The sequence below is a fragment of the Ascidiella aspersa genome, chromosome 6, assembly GCF_963924565.1.
Source record: "Ascidiella aspersa chromosome 6, kaAscAspe10.2, whole genome shotgun sequence".
Lineage (NCBI taxonomy): Eukaryota > Metazoa > Chordata > Ascidiacea > Phlebobranchia > Ascidiidae > Ascidiella > Ascidiella aspersa.
This window is the reverse complement of record NC_139452.1, coordinates 19,082,629-19,097,004: the sequence shown is the minus strand read 5'-3', so window position 1 is coordinate 19,097,004 and position 14,376 is coordinate 19,082,629. Positions and strand designations below refer to the sequence as shown.

The following is a 14,376-nucleotide window of genomic DNA, read 5'->3' as shown; positions in this document are numbered from 1 at the left end:
AACCTTTTTACCATTATTACTAGGGCCATTTTTATTTTAACCTAAAAAAAAAATTTAGCTTTTATTATAATCAAATTTTAACTTTATTTAAACCTAACGAAATTGCTTGTTTGTAGAGGCCACAGTTCTTCCTTGAATTGATACCAGTTACCCAAACATACGTCGATTTAAGACCCAAGCGTAATATTTTGTCGAAAAGTCAAGGTGTTTTATGGATTATAAAAAGTTGATCTTGTTTTCTGGCAATAGATTTAGGTAGCTTGTGTTATTTTGTCCTTGTGGAAAGGGCAGTTTGCTGTGATTTTCTCCACATGGTAAATTCCAATAAACAGCAAATTAAACAGGGATGAAGTAGTGTAACCCCCTTCACGCTGCTTTGAAGAAATCACTACAGAAAAGTCATGTAATTTTTAACATTTTCAGGCTTGAAATTTCTGTCTTTTCTCAATAGCTTTTTCAGCATAGAAAATGAGCGTTCAACTGTAGCTGATGTTGGCTGAGCTTTTTGCAGTAATGCATAAGTGGCTGGTGGAATGCACGAGTTTGAAGAGTACATTATTGTTTCCACATCTGAATTGGCTAACCGTTGCTCGATGTAATCTCGAATTGAACAGGGATCCTCGTGAAACTGCATATTTTTATTTACCTTGAACGCTTCTTCCATGCTGCAGTCACTAGCTTCCAAGAGTTCGACGTTGTTTGTAAGCGACTGATAGTTTGAAAGAAGGACAAGGTCTGATGCCAGCTGATTTTAGTTTATAGCCTCCATTGCCCTGGTGACCAAAATTCCGCCGCTTGCCCAGTTGTTTACGCACGAACAGAAGGAAGGTGCTCACTGTAGTGAAAAGCAGCTCTAAGCCAGGTTGCCCATCACAGGTAACGGAGGCGGCGGTAAGCTGGCATCACAAAAATCTTTGGACCGGTCTTTGTTTTTAACTGTTACCGCCTTTACTGTTGCTACGACTGCATCTATGTTTTTGAAGTAAGCACGTACTCGCATTGCGCAGATGTGCAGTAAGTGTGTTAAGCAAGTGACGTGAAGTAGATGGGGATAAAATTCTTTGAGTGTCCTGCCGACAAGAATCATGTATCTCGCAGCATCCGTCAAAAGAAAAGCAAAATGTTCACGCTTAGTACCGAGCTTGTTAATGCTACCATAACGAGCAAGACAATCAATCAGGAAGGTTTGAGTAGGAGTTTTCAAACTTCCTACAAGCACGTTGATGTACTTTCGCCCAGCCACATCCGCCTCATCTACAACCATGAAATTTTTTTATCATATACCAAATCACGGATTTCATTTTCTTTTTGCCTTGCTATGTGGCAACACTAGCTCGAGCAGCAGTCTCAAAAGGCAAATTCTTTCCTGCAGGTGGTAAACAAGGATTTTAAAGCTGGATGATTAAGCTTATGTAGAGGAATGTCATCGGATAAAAATGCAGAAACTACCTTGTCAGTAAATTTTTTCGTTTGGGCTTGTTCAATAAAAGTTTGCCTTGATTGCGATGCGTGTTGTTGCTCCAATCCAGCTTGATGTCGTTTACTTTTCCTGTGGCTTTTAACAAAATGCTTTTTATCGCACTCCACTATGACCTCGCAAAAATTGCACCCTAAATCACCTCCGGGAGTTGCATTAAATTCATCAGGAAAATCTCGACAGACAGATCTGTCTAACTTTTGCTGAAGACGATTTAGCTTGCTTAGGCAGTTTTGTATTACACAATGTTAGTAGGCTATTTCTAAAATCCAAACTGTTAATCTTCGGAGGAATTGTTTTATAAGAATTATTTAATTTTAAACAATGGACAATTTGCGATAAAAGTTACTGCTGATCTGGGCATTGTGACATATTTCCTGCTTTTATGATTTAATATGGTTCAATTGCGTCGCAGTTCCCGATTTACAATTCTTCCACGATGATTTTGATAAAAAATTACTCTCAAGAAACACAAAAACTTTGTCAAAAGCCATAATTTGACAAGTTTTAACTTTATTACAAAATTTTAACTTTATCGTAAATTTTAACTTTACTTTAACCTATAAACTTATTAGAAACAGTCCCCTAGGTGCTGAAAACAACTTTATTCTTTCATTTGTGGACAGATGAGGTCTTTAAAAAAATTTAACTTTATTGACTTTTGCGGGCCCTAATTATTATCCATTTCTGTCGAGATCAAAGTCCCATTATCCAAACTCTAATTTTATTTATTTTGTTTTTTTTGCCATACAAAAAGTGTAAAACTGCGTTATTCAACAAAATATACCTCGCTCGTCTCAACACTAATTCTAAATGTGCACTTAGCTATACTAGTTCAAACAACTTTAGTAAGAATACCTTCAAAAATAAACAACAACAGCAAAGCAGCCATTAAGCTCGCTTATAAGACAGTTGTAACTGAACTGATTATAACAAAATAGCTTGGCTAGCGGATACAATAAAAATCCTACTATTACGTCACATAAAAATAAAATACCTAAAACCGGCGACAAAACTAATCACTATGACAAAACGATTCTAAAATGATAAAATATCACTGTGCTTGATTCTAAAATGAATAAATATCACTGTATCAAAAAGTGTATTAAAACAACTTTACCAGTTACAGCTGTGACATTGTTTGCTACATCTATAATTACAAATATTCTCTGGTTCAGCTGATTACTCATCCGCTATCCTGAAATTACCCACATGTGGGTAATTACCTATAAGTTAAGAACCGCTGATATAGACGCAAGTCAGCTTTAACTTCCAGCCGGTTTCGCTGTTTAGTTTTTATATTTTTGTGTTTATCAACTCCAGTTTTGTGATCTCTTCACGTTTTAAATTTTTGTTATTTTTCGCCCAAGATACAATATGCTTTAAAACAAGCAAACCCCAAAAATAATCAGGCAACCCAACTTTGGGGTTGCGCGAACCATGTGTTGGGAACCACTAGATTAGAGCAGTGCTCCGAAACCTTTTTTACAGGCGACTCACTAACAAAAAGTTAATTGACAACAGACACATAAGCAAATATTCAAGACAGCTTGTAGCCAAAAGGGTGGTTAAAGATTCAATGCACAAAAGGCACAAAAAATCTACTTGTTACATTTCTTGACATTTTAAGTTTTGCAGTTTTATGGTACTCTCAAAAAATCTTAGGATGGAAAATTGGTTGTTCTAATGATAATAATCAGTGGACATTCTGGACATTAAATCAGCATTTTTGAACAGCAGCCAAGATTAATTTGCGAATTTAAGCCAGTGAAAAAACTTGCAAATTAAGACGACTAATAATCGGTACAAAAATGCTTGTTTTACAATGGTATTTCATGGGTACCGATCGATCTCTCGCTTTCCGTTTCAAAGCATATTTTTGAAACCATTATTGTATGTATAGAAGCGCAAATCGCCTGGTAGTGTAAAAGCAAAAGTTTGCCATTGTTACAGAACAACAATATAGTTTGTACTGGCACCATTTGTTTGGTTAAGTAAAAATCGTCACTTGCCAAGACTGCTTAACCTAGGTGCTTATGCGTATGTAGACTCCTTTTAGGGGGCCAATAACACCCAAATAAAAATCTTGTTGTGTAATTTATAAAATGGAAAGAGAAAAGAGTTAAACGCTTTAATGCCTTCTAGGAATATTTAAAGTAGAATCCCAGGGGATTCTAGAATATTAGGTTTCAAATGTAGAATAATGAAACCAGAATGTTAAATCGTAGTATATTTAATTAGTTTTTAACTTAATTATATTTTTTTTTTGGGTGGGGGAGGGTTTTAATCATAATATGCAGAATTACTACTGCCAGCCATGCATAGATAATACTTGACCATTAAGATGCAAAAGCAAGCACTATACATTTGCAGCCACCACTACGGGCTTTTATCCAAACTTGCTACTCCCGAATGTACAATTAGGTGCAACCATCCATTAAAAATAAGAAAATATATTGGTTCCAATTAACCGATATAAATGGATACCAATCCAGTTTGGATTCAAATATAAGTATACAATATTTTTTTTTTACTTTAAACACCCTAAATGTATTTAGACTTTATTTCAGTTCACATTTGTTGAACCGAAAACAGTAGGTTTGTTAAGTCTATTCTTTTTTATGATATCATCTTTAGAAATCCCTGATCCAGGCGAACCCAAAAAATGTTTTAGCGTGTCCACGTTATAAAAAGTTTAACAATCCCTGATCTATAGTGACCTGCGATAAAATTATATTTGTTGGCAAATGTAGGGAGAAGCTTTAATCAATAAATTATTCTGCATGCCGCCTAAAACCAGTTGGAAGAGCTAGGACATGCCATTTGTTCAAACTAACCGATAAAGCCATAGACAATGGTCATACACAAAATTGTGCAATTATATTTTTTGCCTATTCAAACAAACTAAATCTTTCAGATCCTGTCAAGGGTTTGCAATGAAAATATTTTCAATTGTTATATTACAGCCTTTTTTACTTCTTAATCAAAACTGTGTTCAAGAAATATTGTATTTTGTTTGTCTACCTTGCATTTTCCAATTAAATAAGCTACACTTACACAAAAAACTTAGAAACTTTACATATTATAAACTTAATTTAGGAACATACCTATTGTTGGTGAAACATTGGGTAAACAAAGCTGCCACCATTATAAAACACCTAGTGGATTTTAGTTATGTGATGACGTTAGACACCACTTTTCTGACAGTATTTGGTTCTTCCTTTAAAATTTAGTACCAAATCGACTGGTGAAGGAAGAACGAGTGCATTTTCAGCTTTCTGCACATCACATTGCTGAGATACGAGGAGGAGGTAAACCTGGCCATGATCAAAAGTACAAGTATCTAGCCAGACATACTACACTCCAAATACAACTCAGGTTTCTAAATATTCTTTAACTATACTCAAATTTTCAAATTAGATTACCAATTAATTTGGATTGTTACTTAGATCATAAATGTTGTTTCTATCTGATAAGATTAAACTAATTATAACACTATAATGTAAACATGTTAGACATTTCTATTTAGATTTTGTATACTTGACTCTTCACAAGAACAGAGTGACCAGTTTCCCCCAAATCTGTCTGTAAAGGTAAATAATGTTTTTTAGTAATTGGACAAATGACTAATAAAAAAAAATAAAAATAAAACTTAGAAAAATTGTTTCTGCAGGTAAATTCAATATCTGCCAGTCTTCCCCCGTTTGTTCCCCCAACCAAGGCTGGGGTGGAACCAAAAAGGCCAAGTCAACCCATCAACATCACCACATTGTGTTATGCATCACCATATTCTAAAAATGCAATGGACATTAGATGGACCGCAGATCATAATAAGGTTGTAATGTTGATTTAGAATATTTGTAAGTAGTAGCAGGTTTATTTATTAAATTACTCTAAATAGGCTATTTTCACAAATAACAACAGCAAAGTTTTTCAAACTTGACTTTTGTTACAAAGTAGAACTGATAAAATGTGGTTTGATGTGTAATGTTGCACAATTTTTAGCAATGTGGTTGTTTTGTTTTATTTTAGTACTGGATTAGTGTTTTTACGGCTTGGTTTGTGACACCCTGTGGTTGTACTATAGGATAGCAGGCATCCGTTTAACAAATTTAGAGGTGATTCATAACTATTCTTTGTCTGGATAAGTTCACTGGGTAACCAGATAACATAAAAGTAACATTGTAAGGGTGTTTTCACACCTTATCAGTGAGAATATATCTGCCAAGGTTGTTTTTAAGTTTTTTTTCTCATTCTGTGAACAAAAAGGTTTTAACAAAATAAAGGAATATGTATGAAAAAAACATTATGTTTAAAATTTGTCCGACAAAAAGGCCAAATAAGGAATTCCCCTAGGCTGCAAAGCACGTGTGTCGCAGACTAGATCGGGACACAATCCCCAAAGTAGCTGCTAAGGATAGGAATGACTTTACTTTCTCGAGCAAGACGTTTATTGGACAGAACGATAATCAGTACGGCAAATAACCATGCACACCAAGTGCTCGCATTAGGCTACACAGCTTGTCTCTAACCAACAAGATTACAAACTGTGCTCAAAATGCGTCCGATTCTCTCGGTATCCACCGGACGAATCACACCAAAACGACACCACGCAATAGCGAACGAAATCGACACAAAGATGTCACGCAGCGCTGAGAAAACCGAGGCTGCGAAATTCACACAATGTCCTATTCCTAAGGCGACATGTAGCCGACCCGGACGGCAGTTCGCGCGGCCTAATGCATTAGGTCCGCACAAAGGCGCTACAATAATGAAATTTGTGACAACGTGTCAGATTGTTTTTTTCTGTTTTTTGACTTATTCTGAAGAAGAATATGCATTTTATTTTATTATGCCATTTGACTTATTTCTGTGGTAGTGGATAAATTTCCTGATGTAACTGTTTTTGGACTTATTTCAATAGGTTTGGGTCTAATTCCTTTGTAATTATCCTTGGGTGTGATTGACACAACTTATTTTCTGTCGACCGCACGCTGTATTTTAGCTGATTCAGCACACTCGGAGCACTATACCCCCCAGGAAAACCGATTTTTGTTTAGTATTGCAGGTGGCGAGAGACAGTATTGGAATTTAGTGTGATCCCCTACATGAAACTTTTGAAAATGCCCTGCTGATAGTCTAAACATGATTCTACCAAAATCAATTACGCATTCCTCACCGTCTTGGTTTAGTTTTTTATCTGAAGTTAACGATGGCAAACTAAGCGTTTTCCACCCACGTGTTTGCTTTACCTCATAATAGTTCGCTTTGGCTGGACGTTGATTGGTTGTATCTGATTATTTTTTATGACTTCATTACAAATCACTATTTTATGACGCCATACCCGTCACTGGTTTATGATGTTGTACCTGTCACTGGTGTATGATGTCATTATTCATTAACGATAGACGAAAAAGGGGAACTCCCTAAGTTAAAAATTCGGACCACTCCCCCTTTTTTGATTTTCTGGATATTCCTCTGGCCTTATTTTGGCTGTTTAGGCCTTCTACCAAAGAACTTAGGACTTATTCTGCTATTATTGAAGTGTTTCCCGAAGCCACCAAATTTATTTTGGTGGCGCTTCAATAATAGCACGAGAATCAGACTACAGGAAAAGATTATTTTTGGAATCGTGGAACATCCATAAGAAGGGTAACACCATGAACGTCAAAACTGACGTGATGCTTTCTGCATGCTACAAGCACCTGCTGAAGGACTAGAGGCAGTCGCTAATTATTTTCTTATCGTTTCGTTGCTCGCGTTTATTTCTGCTTTTTTCCTTTTTTTGCTTTCCATTTATTCTACGAGCGTTCAGTGTCATTCACCCTGACAAAGGCGGCTTGTATAGGTTGCCGAAACGATGGTTAACAATTACAATTACCAGAGGAGCTGTTTTTGATGTATTTGACTTATGTCGTCGGTGTTAATACTATAGTATTTGAATTTTTCTGCTTTAGGTCTTATTGTGTGTTCCCAAATTAGAGTTAGAATTTACAATCAATATTTTCCCAAGTAACGTAAGTAGCAAATTTAACAAGGATTGGATGGCCAAGTACTTTTTCACTCAAGTCGGCAAGAAAACAATATGTTTGCTGTGGAATGAAAGTGTTGCTGTGTTAAAAGAGTACAACATTAGCTGCCATTATGCGAAAAATCATGTTGACTTTGACAGTACAAATAATATATCCAGGGTTTTTTTTTAAGGTTTGCTTTGGGTGACCGCTAAGTAGTTTTAAGAGACCGCAAGTGTTTCATTTAAATACCAAAAAATAGCCATATTTGGTTTTGGGGAAATCGCTGGAGAAGTTTGGGGGCCGTTTCGGTCCCCCAAAACACCTTAAAAAAACACTGAATATATCGAGGGTAGATAAAACCTAAGTGTGTTTTTGTGCCCCAGGTGTAAATGTTAGCACCTCTAACAGAAAATTTTTACTAAAATCGCATCTCACAGAAAAATGTGCTAAAAAACGTTTGCTTGATAAAAATGAACGTCGCAAACAAAAATGCAACAAAAATATCTCTGAGATAAGGTTTTGATTCAAAAACTGTCCTGTACGGATTTTGGGAATAAATTTTTGCTTTAAAATCACCTTTTTCGTGATTGTCCTTCATATTGTGAGGGACCATAAATCATCTAAAAATTGATCAGGGGACTGCAATGTAATTCTTCTATAGAAGCTTTACAACCACCGTTCTGAACCATTATTATTTAGTAAGCTTTTATTATGTCGTTTTCTTAGCGCAAAATATCTTGTGTAGTGTAAAATTAAACAAATCAGAGTCTCAGCGAAATAATTGTTTTCTACCTTAGTTTAGGATTTCACCTTTTAGTTTTTATCCACAAGTTTGCTAAAAATCGCTGTTTTTTTAGAAACAATTGTATTTTGATGTTACTTTGATTGCTTTTGTAATGGTGAAAGAATATTCAGTTAAAGGATATGCAAATGAAGGGGATGGACCAGCGGGATGCAAAAATTTGAATTTGACATTACCTGTTTCACAATAGAAATGTATTACAAATTGCCACCACCAACACTCATTTTTGCAGATTTTTGCTGAAAAGGGATATTCTTTACCATACAATGGACTTTATCCTTTACCATACAATGGATCTTTCACCGCTGTATGAGAGTGAGACCTTTGTGTGCCATTAATTGCAATAGCTAATTTAATGCTGTCTCCTAATCAAGATCCACAAAGCAAAATGACTTTTTGGGAATATGTGCTTTTGCAAATGCAAATTATACAGTTGCTTTGGTGTTGTTTGAATTTGCTACTCACTGTGGGTTAGATCTAGTACCTAGTAGTCCTGGGCACTATTAAACGCCTAAAATTCCATGGTTTCTTTTAATGAGATGTGACAAAAAAGTTAGTCCCTCTTGTCATAGATCAAATCAATGAATTTTTTCTATTTTTATGATGTGATGACATCTGTCAAGTAGTGTCATTGATTTATATAAATTTCACTTCGAAGTGATTGTATGAGGTGTTTCCTAAAACATTGCACTGCTATTTAATCATGTTTCAAACAATCTTAAGTTTGTATGAAGTTAAAATGCATGACAAGCTTCCTGGTCTGTAATATACAACAAAGGGATGTATTATGGACTGCTTGTTGGTCATCTTTTACTGCATCTTGCAAGACAATTGAATAATTTTCTGCATATTTTTTTTCTGCCAATAACAATTGGATATTGAGAGGTAATTGTTCTTGCAAGTAACTGTCGTTTGACTGGGCATTGTGAGCAATGAAGTCATGCCTCCAAAACTGATAAAGTTTGTGAGGAAAATTTTCTACAAAGTCTTCTGTTTTGGAAATTGTTTCCAATGTTTGTTCAGTTATCAGTTAAATGCCATGATTTATATAATAGATTATGAAGTTTTTGCTCAAATAAACTTCAGCAGAGAACACTGGCAATTGTTTTTAGACTTAAAATTTTTTACCATTTTAAAATAATGTTTTTTAGCTAATTTGCCATGCTTCTTTGTGTAGTGTAAGCATATTCGTTGTTATTATATATATTACAAATAATATGTGATTGTACTATTTGCCATCGAGCCAATTTAACAAGTTTTCACAACCGGAGAACTCCCATATTTTGATGATTTAACTGCTTAACTTTGAGCGCGTTGGCTTGACCAATACGAAACCATAACCCAATGTAAATAATTGTTTGTCAATACTATTTTAAGGTCCAAAATGTGAAAAAAACTTGATTATCTAAACTTTTTGAAAGTTTTCAAAATCTGAACCTTTGTTTATGCTTTTGAAAGTGCATATTCAAAACAAAAAAAAACATAAATTGATGCATTGAAAGTGCATATTCAAAATTTGTTCTTTATTTATTCTATGGCTTTTACCAGGCTGGCAGAATCTTGCCAGTCTTCTGGTGACAAGCATTTTTGGCGATAATTCTTCGTTTTTTGGTCCTGCCCCAAAACCTAAATGATGTGTTCGTCAAAGCAATGTATCAACCTTGCCATGTTTAGGTGATAAACAAGATTATTAAGAAGTAAATGAATTAGGACAAAGTTGCGACCAAGCGCAAACTTTTTTGCGACATAAAGAAATACATATGGGGGTATTCTCAAGTACAGCCTGGGGGGCGGGGGTGCACATGTCTGCTTTTCTTACTCTAACACTGTTACATAGATAACCTGTTATGGAGCGAACTCATGTGTACACTTGCAGCTTAAAATCAGATTGAAAAGCCAGAAAAAAATTCTTAAAATTGGGAGAAATTTTTTTTTAAACTGGGAGACATTTTTAATAAAAAAATAACAGTCTGTTATAATCCAAGTCAATAGAAATTGTTTGCCAAAATTAGAGTCACACAGTGAAGTGCAACATGCCATAATATGCATAATATCTCTTGGCTGAATAGATATGCTTCAGAGACACAACCAAAACTAAACGAGGCCGAAGTTTGCGTGGAGCGCGAATTTTTTTTTGCTTTTACGTAATTAAAACAGCCAAAAATATAGTTTAGGCCTTAGATGGAACAGCAAGTGCATCCTCGTTATGCCCATGCGAATGCCATACCTGTCTATTTAACAAGAATGGTGACTATCATGATTACTTGTATTTGCCAAAATCAAGGAAAACTGCAAATACACAACAGTTCTATAAAAATTTAGTACTTTTTAAACTAATAAACAATCTACATCCCAAACACTGGCTTTTCCTTGCTAAATGTCGCAGACTAGTTCGGGACACTATCCCCAAAGTAGCTGCTAAGGATAGGAATGACTTTACTTTCTCGAGCAAGACGTTTATTGGACAAAACGATAATCAGTATACAGCAAATAACCATGCACACCAAGTGCTTGCATAAGGCTACAGCTTGTTTCTAACTAACAAGATTGCAAACTGTGCTCAAAATGCGTCCGATTCTCTCGGTATCCACCCAACGAATGACGATGCAACACAACGCAATCCAAAACGAAATCGCACACAAAGATATCATGCAGTGCCGGGAAAACTGAGGCTGCGAAATTCACACAAAGTTCTATCCCTGAGGGGAAACGGTGGCAACGGGTAGCCGACCCGGACGGCAGTTTCCTGCAGCCTAACATAGTTACGCACAAAGGGGCTACAATAATTAAATTTGTGACATTTACCCCCTCTTTAAAGACAATCCTTGCGATTGGCTTATTTAACAAATCACAAATTTAAAGCGAAGTAAAAATAAAGTACAATACACACTTTAACCCAAGTTAACTTCGTGATGGCACACAATAAATTTACAACACAAATTTCGAGCAAAAATCAAAAAAACTACAGTCCACACTTTACCCCAACTTAAGACGACTTTGCAATGTATACATTTTAGCGAGACACCAATCTGAGAAAAACAGCAAAATCAAGAACCGTATAGCAAATTCGCATACGAGAGACGATATTAACCTCTCTTTAAAGCAACCTTACGATACATACATTTCAAAGCAAAAATTGTAAAGATCACGAAATGAAAACAAACGAGAAAACGTTGCATGCACATTTACAGTCGTTTAACTTTAAACAACTCTGGTCATCGCCATGACCCATTTAAACGCGCGCCGCTTAATTTTGTCTCTGTCCGGAGAGGGCCACACATATTTGGCAACCGGTGACATGTCAAACATCCTGTTGAGGTTGATCGGCGTAATGACCTTGCTTTCAACCTGAACCACCTTCGAAAACGCCCGTAGACCACCCGCAATGCACAAGAACTCCAGCTCCACGTCATCCTCAGAATAAGAGGTACAAAGTGTGACCCCGTTTCCTGCCTTTCGAACATCATCTGCTTCCACGCACTTCAATACCTTTGAATTGTCGGCCGCTTGCAATGATTCGTGGCCCAACTGAACGTCTTCGACCCTACGTTCGTTTGTCGCTTCTAAAGCCTCGCTGTACAACTGAGCGTCTTTAGAACACCTTTCGTTTTCCGTTTTCGAAAGCTTGATGTACAACTTAGCGTCGTCAGAACAACTTTCGTTTGACGTTTCCAATGCCTCGTTGTACAACTGACCTTCCTCCGTAGAACTCTCCTCGGTCACTTTTCCACCGACCAAGCTTCCCGAGCTGTCCTTGCTCGGCGCGGTAATTTCTTTGTTGTTCATCACATTTTTCGCTACAAGCGACGGATGCAAAGTGCCTGTGTTTTGCATCTTTGTGACACATATCCCTGTGGTAGGCATATCTTTAAATGCTTCTACTTGCTTGTCCACTTTGAGTTGTCTATCTTTAGACCTTTGGTTCGTAGTCTTCTCTTTACTATTATCAGAAGTATTCTTGTTATTCTCTTTGTTCTCGAATTCGACCAGCTTTAATAGGACTGGTCTCCGATGCTGAAGTTGAGCTATTTCAATTTCCAACCGATTTATCTCTAATCGAAACTCGTTTTCTCTTTGAGCTTCCCTGGCGGTTGCCTTAGCTTTGCGGTCTTTCTCAGCTTCTTCTGCCAGCCTTAGCTTCGCGGACTTTCTCAGCTTCTTCGGCCGCTGCTTTTCAGGATTTGTCAGCTACTTCGGCCAGTCCTTCGCAATCCAAGCGACGTTCTTCACGTTCTGCGGCCTGCTGCAGCTGCTGCACAAACTTCGCCAGATCATCTGTAAGTCCCATGCTCTTTCCTGCCTCGACTATCTTGTCCATTTCTACTACGTCTTGAAGAGGTCTCTAAGTCAAACCTTTTTTAAAATCCCGGACTAGCCCCCAATTGTCGCTGACTAGTTCGGGACACTATCCCCAAAGTAGCTGCTAAGGATAGGAATGACTTTACTTTCTTGAGCAAGACGTTTATTGGACAAAACGATAATCAGTATACGGCAAATAACCATGCACACCAAGTGCTTGCATAAGGCTACAGCTTGTCTCTAACCAACAAGATTGCAAACTGTCCTCAAAATGCGTCCGATTCTCTCGGTATCCACCCGACGAATGACGATGCAACACAACGCAATCCAAAACGAAATCGCACACAAAGATATCACGCAGCGCCGGGAAAACTGAGGCTGCAAAATTCACACAAAGTTCTATCCCTGAGGGGAAACCATGGCGACGGGTAGCCGACCCGGACGGCAGTTCCCGCGGCCTAACGCATTAGTTCCGCACAAAGGGGATACAATAATTAAATTTATGACACTAAACAACATGCTTCATACTTTTTTCAGACTGGCACAAAAAATTATTTCCTGCCAATTTTAGTACATAATGTTCCCACATATTCAGCATTTTAAAAATACATTGGATTGAATATGCTTAGAACAAGAACACGTTTCTTTGGAAAATCGATCTTTTAAAAAAAAATTAAAAATGTAAATATATATTTTTTTTGAACTAATTTCTTTGGTTTTCTGTCAGATTTTTCAGCCGACATTGTCACCAGCTTTCTGCCATACTGGCTTTTACTATAGTTTACATTAAACTTTGTTACTGTTGGGTGTTTTCAATCATCGATAGTCTAAAACATGATTTTTATTTTCCTGTTAACCAGTTAGGTTAAAGAATATATACCCGGATATATATATATAAAGTTAATAAAATCCAAACCAACCCTAGTCAGGAACTTTTTCTTTTTAAGGGAGCCTTAAAAGCCTCCTTTTTTGTATTTATTTGGTAGCCATATAACATTTTTTTATTCTTGTTTACAGCGGTAAAACTTGTATTACAGTGTGCCATGCTTCGCACAGGACCTTAGCCAAGAAAAAACTTATTCTAAGAAATGATAGCCTTAATTATCTTTGAGTCAGATTTCTTTACCAACAAGCCATATCTAGAAATAAAGCTCTTGGTAGACATACCTGATATTTAAACAGTACACTTAATTACTTGTTACAAGGGATTGTCAAACAAACTAGTATGTTTTACAAAATATAATATAAGTACTACTATGAAATATTATTAACGCCCTTTATGTGCATTTCACACTCCGCAAATTAATTATAAGAAATGGGAGTTTATCTGCCAAATTTCTTGAGATGTGTTTTGTATATATTTTGTATTCCTGCTTTTTGATGTTTTCTCTTGTTTATTATTGATATATATAAATAACTGAAATTCCTATTGTTGGGTGCAGACTCTTTACCGAATCTGTCTTTCACCGAATCTGATGCAAGCAGGGCAGACTAGAAATACAACTAGCCTGAAGTGAGGTTTGAACTCACGACCTCCGGTCAAGCTGGTACCGTCGCTCTACCAACTGAGCTAGCGAGTCCAGAAACAACCATACGCCAAAGCTTGCTCAATCTGTTAGTACAAGCAACTTCAATTGAAGGGGATTCACAGTACCATATCAATATCGCTAGATTTCAGTTGTAAACACACATATGTTTGTTCATGTTTCATTGGATAATGATATGGTACTGTGAATCCCCTTCAATTGAAGTTGCTTGTACTAACAGATTGAGCAAGCTTTGGC

General features: G+C 36.6%; 1 protein-coding gene across 2 annotated transcripts in view; it reads left to right on the top strand.

The window, feature by feature from the left end:
- The window catches only part of LOC146140615 (E3 SUMO-protein ligase PIAS1-like), a 44,054-nt gene that overhangs the window by 11,470 nt on the left and 18,208 nt on the right, over window positions 1-14,376 (top strand). For both annotated transcript variants that reach the window (XM_083393100.1, XM_083393101.1), the window contains exons 5-7: window positions 4,711-4,855; window positions 5,007-5,070; window positions 5,151-5,312. In XM_083393100.1, coding sequence (XP_083249226.1) covers window positions 4,711-4,855; window positions 5,007-5,070; window positions 5,151-5,312 — 371 coding nt within the window. The remainder of the gene's footprint in view (window positions 1-4,710; window positions 4,856-5,006; window positions 5,071-5,150; window positions 5,313-14,376) is intronic.